Below are 13,472 nucleotides of genomic sequence, written 5' to 3' on the forward strand. Positions count from 1 at the left end.
TCTGATTTAGCATGCGAGGAGATGACAACACCTCCTGGAAATTCCGAGTATGTTGGAAGACTCCAAAGGGCCTCTTGAAGCTAGAAAGCAATTCAATTTCAAGCCTTTCAATTCGAGCTTTCCGAAACGTGACATTCCTCTTGATTTTTCAAGCACCCCTGGAGGACTTCACGCGGTCGCAACACGTGAAGAACGACCGCACTGACCCCTTTGCTTCCCTGACCACTAGAATTCGGCCTTTGAGGACTGCTACAATACTATGACACAAGTTTGGGCACGCCGTTCTTTTCATCTCGTCCTGATTTATGATGAGGTGTTGAAGTACCACAAACAGCGGCGAGTAGGCCGACTATCAGCGTGTGAAATGTGTCTGATTCAAGCTCTCAGGGACTTTACATTTAATCAAAACTCTTAGAATGCCTTGAAGCACCTCCGTCGGTGGTGAATAAGTATGCCCAGGTTTTTGGCAAGGCAAAGTACATACTTGAACTACGCTTGCTGCGTACCAAGCTACCATAAAGAAACGTGGAAACCTATACCCATTGGAGAAGCGTTGATTGGCTCTATTGTAGCTACAGATGAGGATATGTTCCAGTGGTCCCAAACTTGCTTGTTCCATATTATATTGGGTATAACTCTGCATTCTATACAATTTCATTCTATCTTCGTAATTTCTCCACAGTGGTATCATCCTTGGTGGGCAAAACACCACCCTTGTCTTCAAACAGGTACCTGAGAAAGCTGCCAGAGTTCCAGATATCATGTGATGCCCAAGAAGACCAGTTTACTGCGACCTGAGCAGCTTGGTAGTTGTGAATGGTGGTTTCATCCGCGCCTAGGCTCTCATCTAGGCTCCCCGGAACTAGTGGGTCATACAAACCAGATCTAGCAATGAACAACCGGACGGCGATATGTAGGTATTGGGTGGCGGAGATAGAACGTTGGATATTTTTATGGTAGTCCTCACTGTTGAGGATGTGGCAAAGTGCCCTTCTTACGAAACCTTGGATACAGAGACTATAGAAGGCAGGGAGCCACCAATCAAGGTTTCCTCTTAGATTTTTCTTCTTGAAAAAAACTCGAGATAGCTCCATCACATAGTTCTCCAGATGGTGCTCCAAGTACCGGACACATTCAACCGTGCAAATAATGGAGCTCTTGCAAAAGTCGTGGAGGTGATGAGCTGGCGTACTAAAACGCAAGACTTCGAGGCAGCTCCGCATGCATTTAAGTGGTCGGCCAATCAATCGATCCTTCTCAGATACATTGTTAGTGATTGTTCTCATTTTAGGCGCCATGAAAACTCTACTCACACAATTATGACTTTCCTGGTACAAGGCAGCAAGGCCCATTAGCTCACCAAGGTCTTCAAGATGGGGTATGCCCGGGCCCAATAAAATGGCTTTAGATGTAGGCCGGTGATTTAATTCCCAGCGGTAGACAACACACACTCTTGGAGCGGCGGAGAGGCAATTGAGAGATGTGTCTGAGACAAGTGAGGCGGATTTGTTATGGGCTCGGAACTGTGCAAATTTTGGACTAAGCCCTTCGAAGGCATGTCATATGTTCTGGGACAGCGTCGCCAGAATCTAGGTTCTCTCGATCAATGGATGTGATCAGTCTCTTTATGTCGTGGTCGCGTTTCTCGGTCTCCTTCGTTGCCAATTCGTTTCGAAGTCCTGTTATTGGATGAAAGTATCCGGTATCCTGGAGCCCCATATTTTCAATCGCGTGCGGACACAGGGCAACTGGAGAAATCTCCTCCTCAAGTGTTCCACGTCTGCAACCAAAATCTCGCCAGTGAGATCCACGCGCCTGTGTTGGACATGCGAGACAAAGCTGTTCAGGATCGCACTATAGCTAGTCAGTACAAAGCTTTTTGGTACAGTGCCTCTTTATTGATCCATGTACACTGTTCTGGCACTGCTCGTAGTGCTCCAACATGCTTATAGAAACTAGAGTGACGAACAGAACAGCTCACTGTGTACTTCCATCAGCCACTACCTGAGGTGGTTCGGCAAGCTTACTGATTGCTCCAATCAACAAAGTTTGAAAACCAGAAACGGCATCGAGGAGCTTCAAGCAGCGGTAGAAAAGTGTACACGGATTTCTGACGAGTTATTGTTGCACTTACAGTCTTCCTCAAGATCTTACACCGCCAAAATGCGCCCACTTTCTTGATTGCGTTCATCGTTGCTTTTGCCAAATTGCCCGTCGGACCACGACGCCCGGATAAGGCCGAAGTTTGGCTAGAAGAGCGAGTAGGATTGGCGTCCAAAACGATTTCTTCGTAGCCAGAGCTGGCTTTGCTGTGTGCACTTGATGACCTGCGGAAGAATGTAGATATACGGCTCCTCCCACGTTGGCTCTGTGTGCTGCCTGCGGAACTAGCACGACTAGAGGGTCGACTAGTAGTCGATCGAGCCGTCATAGCATCGGGCACCCAGGGGAGCGCATTATCGGGATTGGTCATAGAATCTGAGAAGGATGCAGAGCAAAAAGGAGGCGAAAGGGTATTCGACGACTTACTCGGAGGATTTTGTGCCTCCAATCTGGCCCCTGGTAATGGAATCTCGCTAAGGTGAGACTGCGAGTTCGCAAGATAATTCTGGCCGGCTGGGTTACCGCGACGAATTGTGCATTTCTGGAAGTGGCGCCTCAGAACATCACTGCGCGGAAACGTATCCTTGCAAAGATGGCATTGGTAAGGACGCTCTCCCATATCTGACACAAATTAGTAGTCATCAATGAGAAGAGGGGTGGGCTTGAACAGCATTGAGTAGAAAGTGAATGAAGGCGGGAGTAGGTTGCGTGATCGTAGTACGTATAAGTAGGAGAGATTATAAGACTGTGAATAGAGAGTGGACAGGAAAGATGTATTGGAAGGGTACAGAATGAAAGAGACGACCTACGTCTAAGCAAATGGCGCTTTAAATGCCTCAAGAGGAGGTACGTCTTGTTGCAATGCGGGCACTCCAATTTATTCTCTGCATTCCTAATCGGATCGATCAAGCCTTCCGAGCGTGTGCTTCCTGGGTGTGTGTTGCTAGAGGTGAAGGTTGGGTGCGTTCCCCGTTCAGCTGCGGATCCTGCCAGGTCATCGGCCAGGCTGCTGGCGAAGTAAAGGGAATATTGGCTTGGGGCAGCGGGACGAGAGGAGTGGAACTCTGGGAGACATGAGTATCTAAAGAAGGAGAAGACTATCCACATCCAAATGAGCTGACGGTGCTAGCATCCGGGTGATTGTTAAACGCTGATAGATGGTCATAGCTGGGTTCCGACTCCAGAAGGGAATAGTTCTGTCGACGAAAGGGTCCTTCGTCAAACGCGCATGATGAGTCGTACTGTTCCAAGTCCACTTGACCCGGAAGTGGCAGGGAAACACCTGACTGTTCTGAAGAAGCTTCGTCAAGCGTAGGGTTTGCAGAAAAATCTATAAATTCACCGAACGCATCGTCTGCATGATTTGCAGGGAATAGTTGAGAAAAGGAGAAATTTCCAGTTCCAGAAGGCAATGGTGTGGTACAGCTAATCCGGGCAGACCTGAAGGCTAGGGAATACTCGTATTCTAGTTCCAATTCGTGAGCTAGAGACAGGAGGCTTCTCTACTGGAAGGTTGTGGGGATTTCGAAACTCCAATACTCCTTCGATAGGTCGAATTTGAACTCGACGAGTTGAGTATAGATAGATCGAGTCCAGGGATCGTTGAGATCTGGCGAGGTCAGCGCAAGTACGACAGATGTGCCGCATACATGGATAAATACCAACACCAGAGATCACGGGAGAAGCCATACGAGGGCGGCTGTATCAGCTTGGTGGCCACCGAAGGTCCTGTGAACTAGATGATGTCTTTCATGTGGTACAGTACCACGACATAAGTTTGGATACTCCTAGCAACTGGCTGGGGCAACCCGATAGGCCTTTGAAACTTCAAATACGACGTGAAGGTCAACGCAGTCGAAATTAGACTCCCTTTCGACCCACTGTAGACATGTTACCTATTGCACTCCTTACAGTGGTATCGAGAGAGCAAGAGTGAAGCCAAAGCCGTCGTATATCCGTGTACCCAAACTTATGGCCTAGTACTGTAGAATGCGTAGAAGTCATTTCTTATATGGCATAGTTAGAGGTTTTTTCTCAGCGTGGAGATTGGGCTAATTACAACTGTATCTGAAAAGAGCAAAAATAGAGTGTTTCGCTATGGCTGGTGTTATACGGTAGGCTCTTTTGAGACTCGTTCCGCACGATGGGGATGGACAAGGCTGAGGATATATTCTAGGCGACTGCTGTGACGTTCTCTTCAAGCCGGAAGCGTGCCTGTGTCATGTATGATACAATGACATGATTAGGGGAGCATGGTCTTAATGAGGATCGTGGCATGGTGGAGAGAAAGCGTCCGCGCCATGCAGGCGTGAGGGCTCAAGTGGGCGGTCCTCTATTGCGGAATAGCTTTATTGCGCACGGTCTCCGCGCCTTTCCCAACATAGTGGACCGCCTATCCCAACACAGTGGACCGCCTATCCCAACATAGTGGACCGCCTATCTCAGCCTCACGAAATACGAAGCAATCCTACAAAGGTGAAAACCGCCTCCACTACATACTAGAGAGACCACCTTCAAGTTTAGGACGACCACCTCGCTTGTATTCCTTGAATGTGGAGACCGCCGCGCGGGTGATTCATTACATGGCCCGCCATGTAGAATCGACAAGATCTTGCGCGGGAAGACCGCCTCCTAATTCTACGACCGCCTTAATGCGAATTTTTGAACGGTGCCGTTCAGCATCGATGTATTTAAGTACGAAACTTGATCAGGTCCATCTTCGAATGTCTAGTTTCTTTGCGTGAAACCTGTCTTTACCTATAGGTTTCTCATTGCTCAATCACCATGCCTCACACAAAGAAATCCCACAGCCGGAGCACGAGAAAAGCACGAAAAGCACCCAGTCACAATCGGCAACAGCATCACCACTCGCATAGCATCCGCTGGATCTGTGCCTTGTCCAGCTGTGGCTCGACATTTACGCGAGTGTATGATCTCATTCGCCATGAAAAGACCATTCACGGCCCAAAGCAGACGTGCTCATATCCGCATTGCATATATGCCACTGCGAGAACAGACAAGATGGTCGAGCATGAACAAAAGATCCATCCCCGGGCCCAAGGTAAGTCTAAAATGCCTACCACTTTATAGGACATTTATGTTTAACCGAGTCAAGATATATCGTTATCCATAGGGTCGTCTTCCGAAGCAGTCAATATTACAAGCGAAGCTAGCAATTTACGCTCGCTTTTCGAGCAGGATATTTATGGGGGACAATCCGAGGCGATCGAAAAATTCCCGGTTCCTTTCGTGGATGAGAAAAATACGCCTTTTAGCTTCACTACCAAGAGACATTGACCTACGGTATGAGAAATAACTACCTAGCCTTGCCAACTGACAACATTTTCAACGACTTCGCTGTTCCCACCAAGCCGGACCAACCGCTCTTCAATCCTTTTGAAGTTAGCATTGATTGGGCCATCAAAATGTCAAAGCCTCAGCCATTAGGCGGGAATTCTGTTATCTATGAATGCTGGAAATGTGGGGGAAGGACTTGCGCTCCCTAGATCCGGGCTAGGAATGTCTATGGTTGGACTGGTAGACCGCCGTTAGCGTAGATACAGTATACGAACTCTCTACATCTACCTCTTCATCAACAGCTTCTTCCCAAACCACCCCGTCCCGGCCCGCATATCCTCCAAGCAGTTTTATAATCGCCTCAAACCAATCTCCTCGTTAGGTAGCTGCCATACGGACTCGGACGTCATATCCAACTAGCTCGGCCCCTGTTGCATGAAACTTCGCGTCCTCTAGAATTTTCAAAGAGCACTGGGGCGTTCCAAGCTGTGCTAAATGATAATGCAATCTATCAGTACCAGGTCATAAATCTCTGCACACGGGTATCACACTGCTCTGGCTCCACTCTTGGTCGCCTGACACCACTGTAAGAGGTTCCCTAGCTAGCAGGCATTAGCTTCATCAAAACGTAGTCTGATTTCCACTGTGTTAATTTTACAATGTATTTGGAGTTTTAAGAGTCTATTAGGGTACCATAAATAGTCGCCAGGACTGCGCAAACTTATGTCTTGGTACTGTACTAAAGAGAGTATGTACCAGGGGTTTAACGGTCTCAAAACCGCCACAAGCATATCAATTTATCGTAGAAGCTCGTCGAGATGAAAGTTCTGCTCTCTCCGTGATGACTAGGCTGCACGTCGCTGCCGTAGTTCATACTCTTATGCTCTTCGAACTTGGCCAGCACCTCGAAGCGCCATTTTTCCGAATTTTTGAGGATCTTGACAATTCTGGCACCGGCATGCATACAGCTGACAAGCAGTACTACCTCTACCGAAGGCCCAAAATTCTCCGCCAGGGCAGCCGCTGGCTGGCTCAGGGCCTTCAATCGCCATACCCCTCCGCCTAGATTCATCTCGGCAAGCACAGTCTTTCGTCCAACTAGCGGAGCGTGGATGATTCTAATGTGGTCATCGTAGCTTCCTGTGATGAAGATATCTCTCTCCAAGGGCAAGATTGCGGTGACGCCGGCTCCATGAATTCTTCTGTCGATCCAGGTACTTCTAGAGCCGGTGTCCTCATCGAATATCTCTTCGAAGAATACCGGTGTGGATTGTACTGATGGAATGTTCGGTAGACTGCAGTACCGAAGCACACTGTCATCACCACCGGAGAGCAATCCCTTGCCATCAAGCTGGAAGGCGAGCGTCCAGGCCTCCAGATCGTGCGAAGGTAGTGATATGATGTTGGCTTGAGCATTGATTCCCTCAGTAGAACATACCATTACCTCGCCGCTCGAAAGGGTGATGCCGACAACATCTGCAGAGGTAGGATACCATGCGAAAGCAGTGATTAGCGTGCTCTCTGAAACGTATTGCAAGGTCCGCACATGCTCTAGTCGTGGATGAAGCTCGGAAGGTGACGCACTCGAATCCGGTTTTCTAAGCTCGTACAATCCCAGTGACCCTGTAGACGATGCTGCACCAAGTAGATAGGGATTCCCAAGATGTGAAGGAACAAAATGAACATCTAGAATGGCGAAGGGCGTAGAAAGTGTTTGAAGAATTCTGCTTGAATCGAAATCAGCGGAAGCTCTACAGAATTCGAAGAACAATGCGTCGGCAACCGCTTCATTCATGGGAATGACATGATTTGGCTCATAGACACCACATGGTGCGGAAGTAGGAAAGAAGGCTTTGAGGTTGAACATTGAAGCTGAAGATATTCAAGACCTTGGTTTCCCGGCTACCTGAAACATTTGGGGGCGTCACTTACACGGAGCTCCCATGAACATGTATGAGTATCAGACTACCATTTCTAGACTGCGGTTTTTCTGATACTGATTCCGTCTGTTCCTCGCTGGGATTGCTTCCTTCGAGATTGTAAGTTCCCACAACGGCGTACTCGGGATCATGAGGCCAGAATTCCACACAGCTTGGTGGTAGGTCGAGGACTAAAGAGTCGATTGAAGCAATTTGCACCATGGCAAAGTCTATAATTCATTATTATTCGACAGGCACCCCGTTATGATGCATTCATTCGAGCCGTGAAAGGTTTCGGGAAACGAGAGGTTTACGGGATGGTGATGGATCTGGCAGGTGAGGTCGCGGCGAGGAGAATTTAAATGGTCCAAGCGCGCACCTGTTCTTTTCTTAGCCCTCACTCTCAGCCGCCACGTCTCTGCTCTCACTTTCATCACCGTCCCGTCTGCTCATAAGGCAGCTCGATTGGTATCAACCTCGTCACGCGATGATAGTCTGACGGCGCAGCCTCATACCAAGACTTGGTGCCTCGACAGACGTCCCAGGCCGGCCTTCGATGCCTGATGGTCGCCTACGCTAACCGAATCCTCACAAGCCTTGCCACTGCCAGCCTCTACTTAATCCACCTGACATCGCTCTCATTTCGTGTTCTCGCATCACAACGCGTTTGCTACACTCCACCTCACTCCCAATCACAGCAATCATCATGTCGGACGTTCAGGTTGTCACACGCTCTCAGCCGAAGCGCAAGAGAGCTCAAGTCAATTACTATGAAGGCAACGACAATGACTTGTATGAATCGGACCAGGAAGTCGAGGAGTTCTCTGCGAACAAGGTTTGAAGCAACGTGCCGGGTTTTCAAGACGAGTCTGACCCTCTTCAGAAATCTAAGGCAAAGCCCAGACCGCTTCCGAAGCGCAAAATATTTCCCTTTCTATCTCTCCCGGCCGAGCTTCGGAACATCATCTACGAACACGCTCTCGTGGACGGAAACGGAGTTCATCTAATCTCGAAGACCGAACACTATCGTCGTGTGGTCATCCGCAGCAACCCTTCGATGAATGCGATCAACGATCCGTTCGGACGTGGAGGATACCATCACCGCGTTCTGTACGGAGAGTCGAATGAAGATGAGAACGAAGAGCCCAGTGGACGAGTATCCTTTGTCCCTTCCCTCTTGGCCGTCAATCGCCAGATATGCACAGAAGCGCTTCCGATCCTCTACAGCAACAAGTTCATGCTCGAAGACACGACCGCCCTGCATTCTTTCATGGCCGACCTTAGGCCACGCACTCGAGAGCTATTGGAGGATGTCACCATCCACGGCTGGGGTTACACCAAAGCCCACAAAGCCCTAAACCATCCGGGACTAACTATGCTCTCCGGTGCCGTCAACTTGAAACGCCTGCACTTTCAGTGCCGTATCGGCTGGGGCAACAACATTCGGAAAGTAGCACGACAAGTCTATCGCGACGGCTTCCACTGGCTCGAGGCCGTTGGAGTGGCTAAAGGAAACTATGATGCTGCCGTGGATATCATCAGCTTGGCCGAATTTACTCCCCAACGAACCGTTTGGCGAACCCCAGGTGAAGAGGACGCTGTCGAACAGGCTGCAAAGATGGAGGTCTTCGGAGACGAGCTCCGCAAGCTGCTTAGCTACAAGAAGCCAAGCAGCTCCCGCAAGAGCGAAGGCAAAGGCGCTAGAAAGATCAAAGGAAAGACAGACGATTAGGGCATATATGGGAACATGCTGCGGGTGCGGTGGAGAAGGAGGATGAGGAAATGGAAGATTGAGATTTTGTAATTTTAGCATCAGACTCGAGCCTACAGTGCCTTGGCAAAAATATGTGTACACTTTCCTGCGCCTGCGTGTGGGACTCCAACGTACTAATGTATACCTGGGGCAGTGTATGCATTTCCAATCTGCGTACACACTGTTGATACTGTCTGGGGTAGCCTCGCGAACTTACTAGAATAGTTGTCCAAAATGCCAAGTTTCTCTCTCATTCGGTATGCTGAAAATACTCTGAGGCTTCTCACGCAGCGGTAAACGAGTGCACGAATTCCTCTGACGAGGCATTGTATTAATTTGAAGTAGCTACTCGTCAAATGACTTCATTGCATAAGAAAGTGTTATTATGAAAGACGTCTAAGTCACGTGGATTGTCGGGTCGGAAAAACTGCTCGGAGCCTCCAGAAAATGGCTTCGACGATGTTTGGAGCTGCAACCTCGAACATTCGTACAAAACCCACCGCTAAGATGCTTTGCGCCAGTGAGTACCACTTTATGCGCATGATTTATTGCCGTTTGCTGACAATCTCTTTAGTTTCTGGAGAAGCGCCCCAATTCCCCGTAGCTTCGCGCAAGAGCGGTTCGTACACAACCTTGCCCTCTGAGTCTGGATCGCATCTGACAGCACCTAGGCAATGTCTTCGAGAAGCGCTTGATCGAGGCGCATATTTCAGAGCACCACACGGACCCAGTAACGGGCGAAGATCTTTCCATGGACGACCTCATTGAACTCAAATCATCTCATGTCGTCAAACCTCGACCCCAAACCCTGACCTCTATTCCTTCACTTCTGTCCGCCTTCCAGGCCGAGTGGGACGCGATCGCTCTCGAGACCTTCACATTGAAGCAACAGCTATCACAAACGCGAAAAGAGCTTAGCACCGCGCTATACCAGAACGATGCAGCCACGAGGGTTATTGCGAGGATCACAAGGGAACGCGACGAGGCTCGAGAGGCGCTCTCGAATGTCACGATCAGCGGGGCTACAAATGTTGATGCGATGCAAGTGGACAACCAGGAACTGTCTGAGGAATTAGCGGCCAAGGTTGACGAGACAATGCAACAGTACGTCCTGTCTGAACGTTGTTTTGGGCACATTCTAACGGTCATAGGCTCTCGAGCACACGGCGCAAACGGCCTATTCCGGATGGCTGGGCCACTGCGGAAACGATTGAAGCATTTGAGCCCACGGACTCCTCCGAACCGCTCTATCCCGGTAGCAGCATCGTCTCTGTCGATAAGGAGAAAGATCTTGCCCTTTTCGGCGGAGCAGATGGTGTTGCTGGTGTATACTCCGTATCACAAAAGCAGGTTGTGCATGCTCTGAAGTGTGGAAGCGCGGTGACGGCGACAGCATGGTGGGGGCCGCGCCAGGTTGTTGCGACCTCTGCAGGAGCAGTAAAAGTGTTTGAAGACGGTGCAGAGGTTGCACAGCTTGGGTCTCATGCTGGGTCTGCCACGTCGCTGGCAATTCACCCAAGCGGAGATATCCTGGCATCAACTGGCGCGGATAAGAGCTTCATGTTCTACGACCTGACGAGCATGAAGGTTGCTTCACACATCTATACCGACACAGGTATGCGTAACCCCTTTTTTATACTGTAAGTCACTAATTTTTTTCCAGAAATCTTGTGCAGCGAGTTTCATCCAGATGGCCATCTATTCGGAGTAGGTGGGAAGGACGGGCAGATCAAGCTCTTCGACGTAAAGACCGGAGCTAATGCCGCCTCGTTTGACGCCGGCGGTGTGCCGAACAGTCTCTCGTTTTCGGAGAACGGCACTTGGCTTGCTTCGTCTATCAAGGGACAGACTAGCGTGACTATCTTTGATCTCCGGAAGATGCAGACCATCAAGGTGCTTGATGTTGGAAGTCCCGTCGAAAGCGTGCACTGGGACTACACCGGACAATTTGTCGCGATTGCAGGGCCAGGCTGCGTCTCGGTCCAGCAGTATGTGAAGTCCTCAAAGAGCTGGTCAGAGCCGTTCAGGAAGGCTATTCCCGCCAAGGACCTACAGTGGGGACCGGACGCATCTTCTCTGGTTGTATTGACGCCGGAGGGCGCCATCAGCATCTTGGGTTGAACAGGGCAAAAGGGCGTGTCAAGTGATTTTGGGCATGGAGTTTCCGAGTGTAATATATCAGATAGTTGGCTTGCAGACAAATGCGATGGGCACGGAATAGTTGGAATGCCATAGTTGGAATGCACAACTGCAGGACTGTCTCGCCTCACTCCCTCGTGACAGGCGCATGGCGAGCAACGTGAACTTCGGTAGCCTAGTGGTTCGGTCGACGGGCTTCCTCCAGCGTGACAAATCCAACGAGCGCGCATGTCGCTTTCCTCACTTTCATCTTTGTTCTGATGGGATGGAATGACATGCGCCGCTCGTGGTAATCGACGCCCGAACCCTTGCCACCACCAAACCCGCTGTACACAACAACTCAGCAGTCCGTGGACACAAACGCACCGACACCCGCCTCCTCCTGTAATTTGGCCCGATCTAGCTCCTACTCGCGCCAACCTCTCTTCAACCTTGGGCCTCATCGAACCGCTGCAGAGCATGGACGACGACTCGTACTACGGTTGCTCGCACAGACATAAGGTATGCAGAGCCCCGAATTCAAGCGCTGGTCTGCCAGATGCGCTTCCATAACCCGCGAGACTGACTGTGCTCCCCCGCAGAGGACTCGGAATCACATGGACGGCGAAAGGTCGTCCTCTTCTTGGAGTAGCAGCCCATTCCTACGCGTCCGCTCCACCTCAGAGGAGTCCAGTTCAAACCCACGCCCGCCTCAACGCCGCCTCCCAGAATTCGACCGCCTCACGGGAATCGAGCTCCCTCGCATACACAGAGAGAGATACGCAGGAGACGGCATGGACTTCAGGCGACCGGTTGCTTCGACATCACGCAATGCGGATATGGACGTCATTGATCTAACAGCGGACGATGCGGGGCCTTCTCGACCACCAGAGCCCATAGAAACGGCCTCTATTCGTGCTTCACGGCCCCCGCGCTATCACCGAGAGATTATTGACGTCGAACATCTGGATGACGTGCCCGGGCAATCATCCTCCTATCGACCAGAGAATACCTCACAAGTACCAGCGAGCCCGGATGTGGAGTTTGTCTCTGCGCGCACGATCGATCCACCGCGCCGACACCTTCCGAATCCCAATCTCCGCCATGCCGATATCGATCTAACAGACGACAACATGCTCCGAGCACTTGGGCGTCACGAGCATGATGAACGGGATGATCCTTTCAGAACGGGGGCGTTGGACTTGGCATATGGACGACGAATGGGAAACATAATGAGGATGGAAAGCTTGCGGCAAGGCTTTGTTGGGGCGTTGGCAGGAGGAGAGTTGTGGCGAGTTATGGGGATGGGCGGTGCGGTGCGTGCGCCTGAGCTGCGGACTGGTGGACGTCCGCGGAACATCATTCAGTTTGCTGCGCCAGATTTGAACTTTGCGGCGGTGGGTTTCGACATGGGCCTAGAGAGGGAACGTCCACCACCACCGCCACCAACGTACAAGAAGCCCGACCCAGCGCCGAAAGGCTTTACGAGATCGCCAGTGGAAGACGAAATTCTGATATGCCCGAATTGCAAGGACGAACTGTGTACTGGGGACTCGGATCTCAAGAAACAGGTCTGGCTTGTGAAAGGATGTGGTCATGTCAGTATTCCTGGATTCTAGTGTAGGACGTTCCGGATGCTAATTTTGCGCAGGTCTATTGTGGCGAATGTACAACACACCGTCAACTCAAAGGGCGAAAGACGAAGAGCAGATCTACCGATAACCTTCCACCAGCATTCAAAACCTGTGTTGCTGAAGGATGCGACAAAAAGGTGCACCACAAGACTTCTATGATTCAAGTTTACCTATGAAAGACCGTGTCTGAATGCGCTGGTTCTTTCAACGAGCTTACACTTACAATTGAGCGTTTCAATTTCGTTAGCTCTCACCAGCATACTCCTATCATAGGGTCACTTTTTCTTGTTTCTTGTTGTCGCTTTGCATAACCCTGGGACTCGGGCTCAAGATCTGGTTTGGGAGTTTGTTGGCAGGGGGCGGCAATGGTCATGGTATAGGACCTTCGGCGGTATTACGATTTCGACTGTATGTAGGCTAGTGCTGTATAATGGTACTTCTCTGGAATATTTAGAATCTAACTGCAATTTCGAATTCTTTGCCCAGGGCTCAGGTACGAAGCTGCTTTTGATGTGTGAAGAGCCTCGGCGTTTCCGGGGTTAGCGCGCTAAGCATGCCTGTCCCATCTCACATCCGTTGAGCTTCAAGCTCTCACCAGAAATTCACCACTCCCCAGAAATTAATGCCCACTTCAAGCGGCAGACTTTC

General features: G+C 50.3%; 7 protein-coding genes across 7 annotated transcripts; 4 read left to right on the forward strand and 3 right to left on the reverse strand.

Moving 5' to 3' along the window:
• Window positions 1–589: 589 nt before the first annotated feature.
• BDZ99DRAFT_95242 (uncharacterized protein) lies at window positions 590–1,445 on the reverse strand. Its single transcript, XM_033729063.1, has 2 exons — window positions 1,314–1,445; window positions 590–1,253 (listed from the first exon to the last, which is right to left on the reverse strand). Exons 1-2 carry the CDS (start codon window positions 1,350–1,352, stop codon window positions 660–662), a joined length of 633 nt encoding a protein of 210 aa, XP_033573416.1. The 5' UTR covers window positions 1,353–1,445; the 3' UTR covers window positions 590–659.
• Window positions 1,446–1,881: 436 nt separating this feature from the next.
• On the reverse strand, window positions 1,882–3,444 carry BDZ99DRAFT_95248 (uncharacterized protein). The gene is made up of 2 exons (XM_033729064.1): window positions 2,913–3,444; window positions 1,882–2,724 (listed from the first exon to the last, which is right to left on the reverse strand). Exons 1-2 carry the CDS (start codon window positions 3,208–3,210, stop codon window positions 2,024–2,026), a joined length of 999 nt encoding a protein of 332 aa, XP_033573417.1. The 5' UTR covers window positions 3,211–3,444; the 3' UTR covers window positions 1,882–2,023.
• Window positions 3,445–4,887: 1,443 nt separating this feature from the next.
• On the forward strand, window positions 4,888–5,576 carry BDZ99DRAFT_501283 (uncharacterized protein; the record flags this gene model as incomplete). The annotated part of the gene is made up of 2 exons (XM_033723797.1): window positions 4,888–5,164; window positions 5,237–5,576. The coding sequence occupies 2 exons, from the start codon at window positions 4,888–4,890 to the stop codon at window positions 5,398–5,400; spliced, it is 441 nt and encodes a 146-aa protein (XP_033573418.1). The 3' UTR covers window positions 5,401–5,576.
• Window positions 5,577–6,172: 596 nt separating this feature from the next.
• On the reverse strand, window positions 6,173–7,639 carry BDZ99DRAFT_449205 (uncharacterized protein; the record flags this gene model as incomplete). The annotated part of the gene is made up of 3 exons (XM_033718105.1): window positions 7,333–7,639; window positions 6,697–7,127; window positions 6,173–6,648 (listed from the first exon to the last, which is right to left on the reverse strand). The coding sequence occupies exons 1-3, from the start codon at window positions 7,539–7,541 to the stop codon at window positions 6,173–6,175; spliced, it is 1,116 nt and encodes a 371-aa protein (XP_033573419.1). The 5' UTR covers window positions 7,542–7,639.
• A 139-nt stretch (window positions 7,640–7,778) lies between these two features.
• Window positions 7,779–9,326, forward strand: BDZ99DRAFT_466028 (uncharacterized protein). Its single transcript, XM_033720678.1, has 2 exons — window positions 7,779–8,154; window positions 8,203–9,326. The coding sequence occupies exons 1-2, from the start codon at window positions 8,026–8,028 to the stop codon at window positions 9,049–9,051; spliced, it is 978 nt and encodes a 325-aa protein (XP_033573420.1). The 5' UTR covers window positions 7,779–8,025; the 3' UTR covers window positions 9,052–9,326.
• Window positions 9,327–9,519: 193 nt separating this feature from the next.
• Window positions 9,520–11,193, forward strand: BDZ99DRAFT_523902 (Prp19-domain-containing protein; the record flags this gene model as incomplete). Its single annotated transcript, XM_033725848.1, has 5 exons — window positions 9,520–9,592; window positions 9,647–9,691; window positions 9,744–10,176; window positions 10,224–10,687; window positions 10,736–11,193. The coding sequence occupies 5 exons, from the start codon at window positions 9,520–9,522 to the stop codon at window positions 11,191–11,193; spliced, it is 1,473 nt and encodes a 490-aa protein (XP_033573421.1).
• A 220-nt stretch (window positions 11,194–11,413) lies between these two features.
• Window positions 11,414–13,316, forward strand: BDZ99DRAFT_95271 (uncharacterized protein). The gene is made up of 3 exons (XM_033729065.1): window positions 11,414–11,712; window positions 11,793–12,788; window positions 12,842–13,316. The coding sequence occupies exons 1-3, from the start codon at window positions 11,482–11,484 to the stop codon at window positions 12,998–13,000; spliced, it is 1,386 nt and encodes a 461-aa protein (XP_033573422.1). The 5' UTR covers window positions 11,414–11,481; the 3' UTR covers window positions 13,001–13,316.
• The last annotated feature ends 156 nt before the right edge of the window (window positions 13,317–13,472 follow it).

Source organism: Mytilinidion resinicola, assembly GCF_010093595.1.
Source record: "Mytilinidion resinicola strain CBS 304.34 unplaced genomic scaffold BDZ99scaffold_16, whole genome shotgun sequence".
NCBI lineage: Eukaryota > Fungi > Ascomycota > Dothideomycetes > Mytilinidiales > Mytilinidiaceae > Mytilinidion > Mytilinidion resinicola.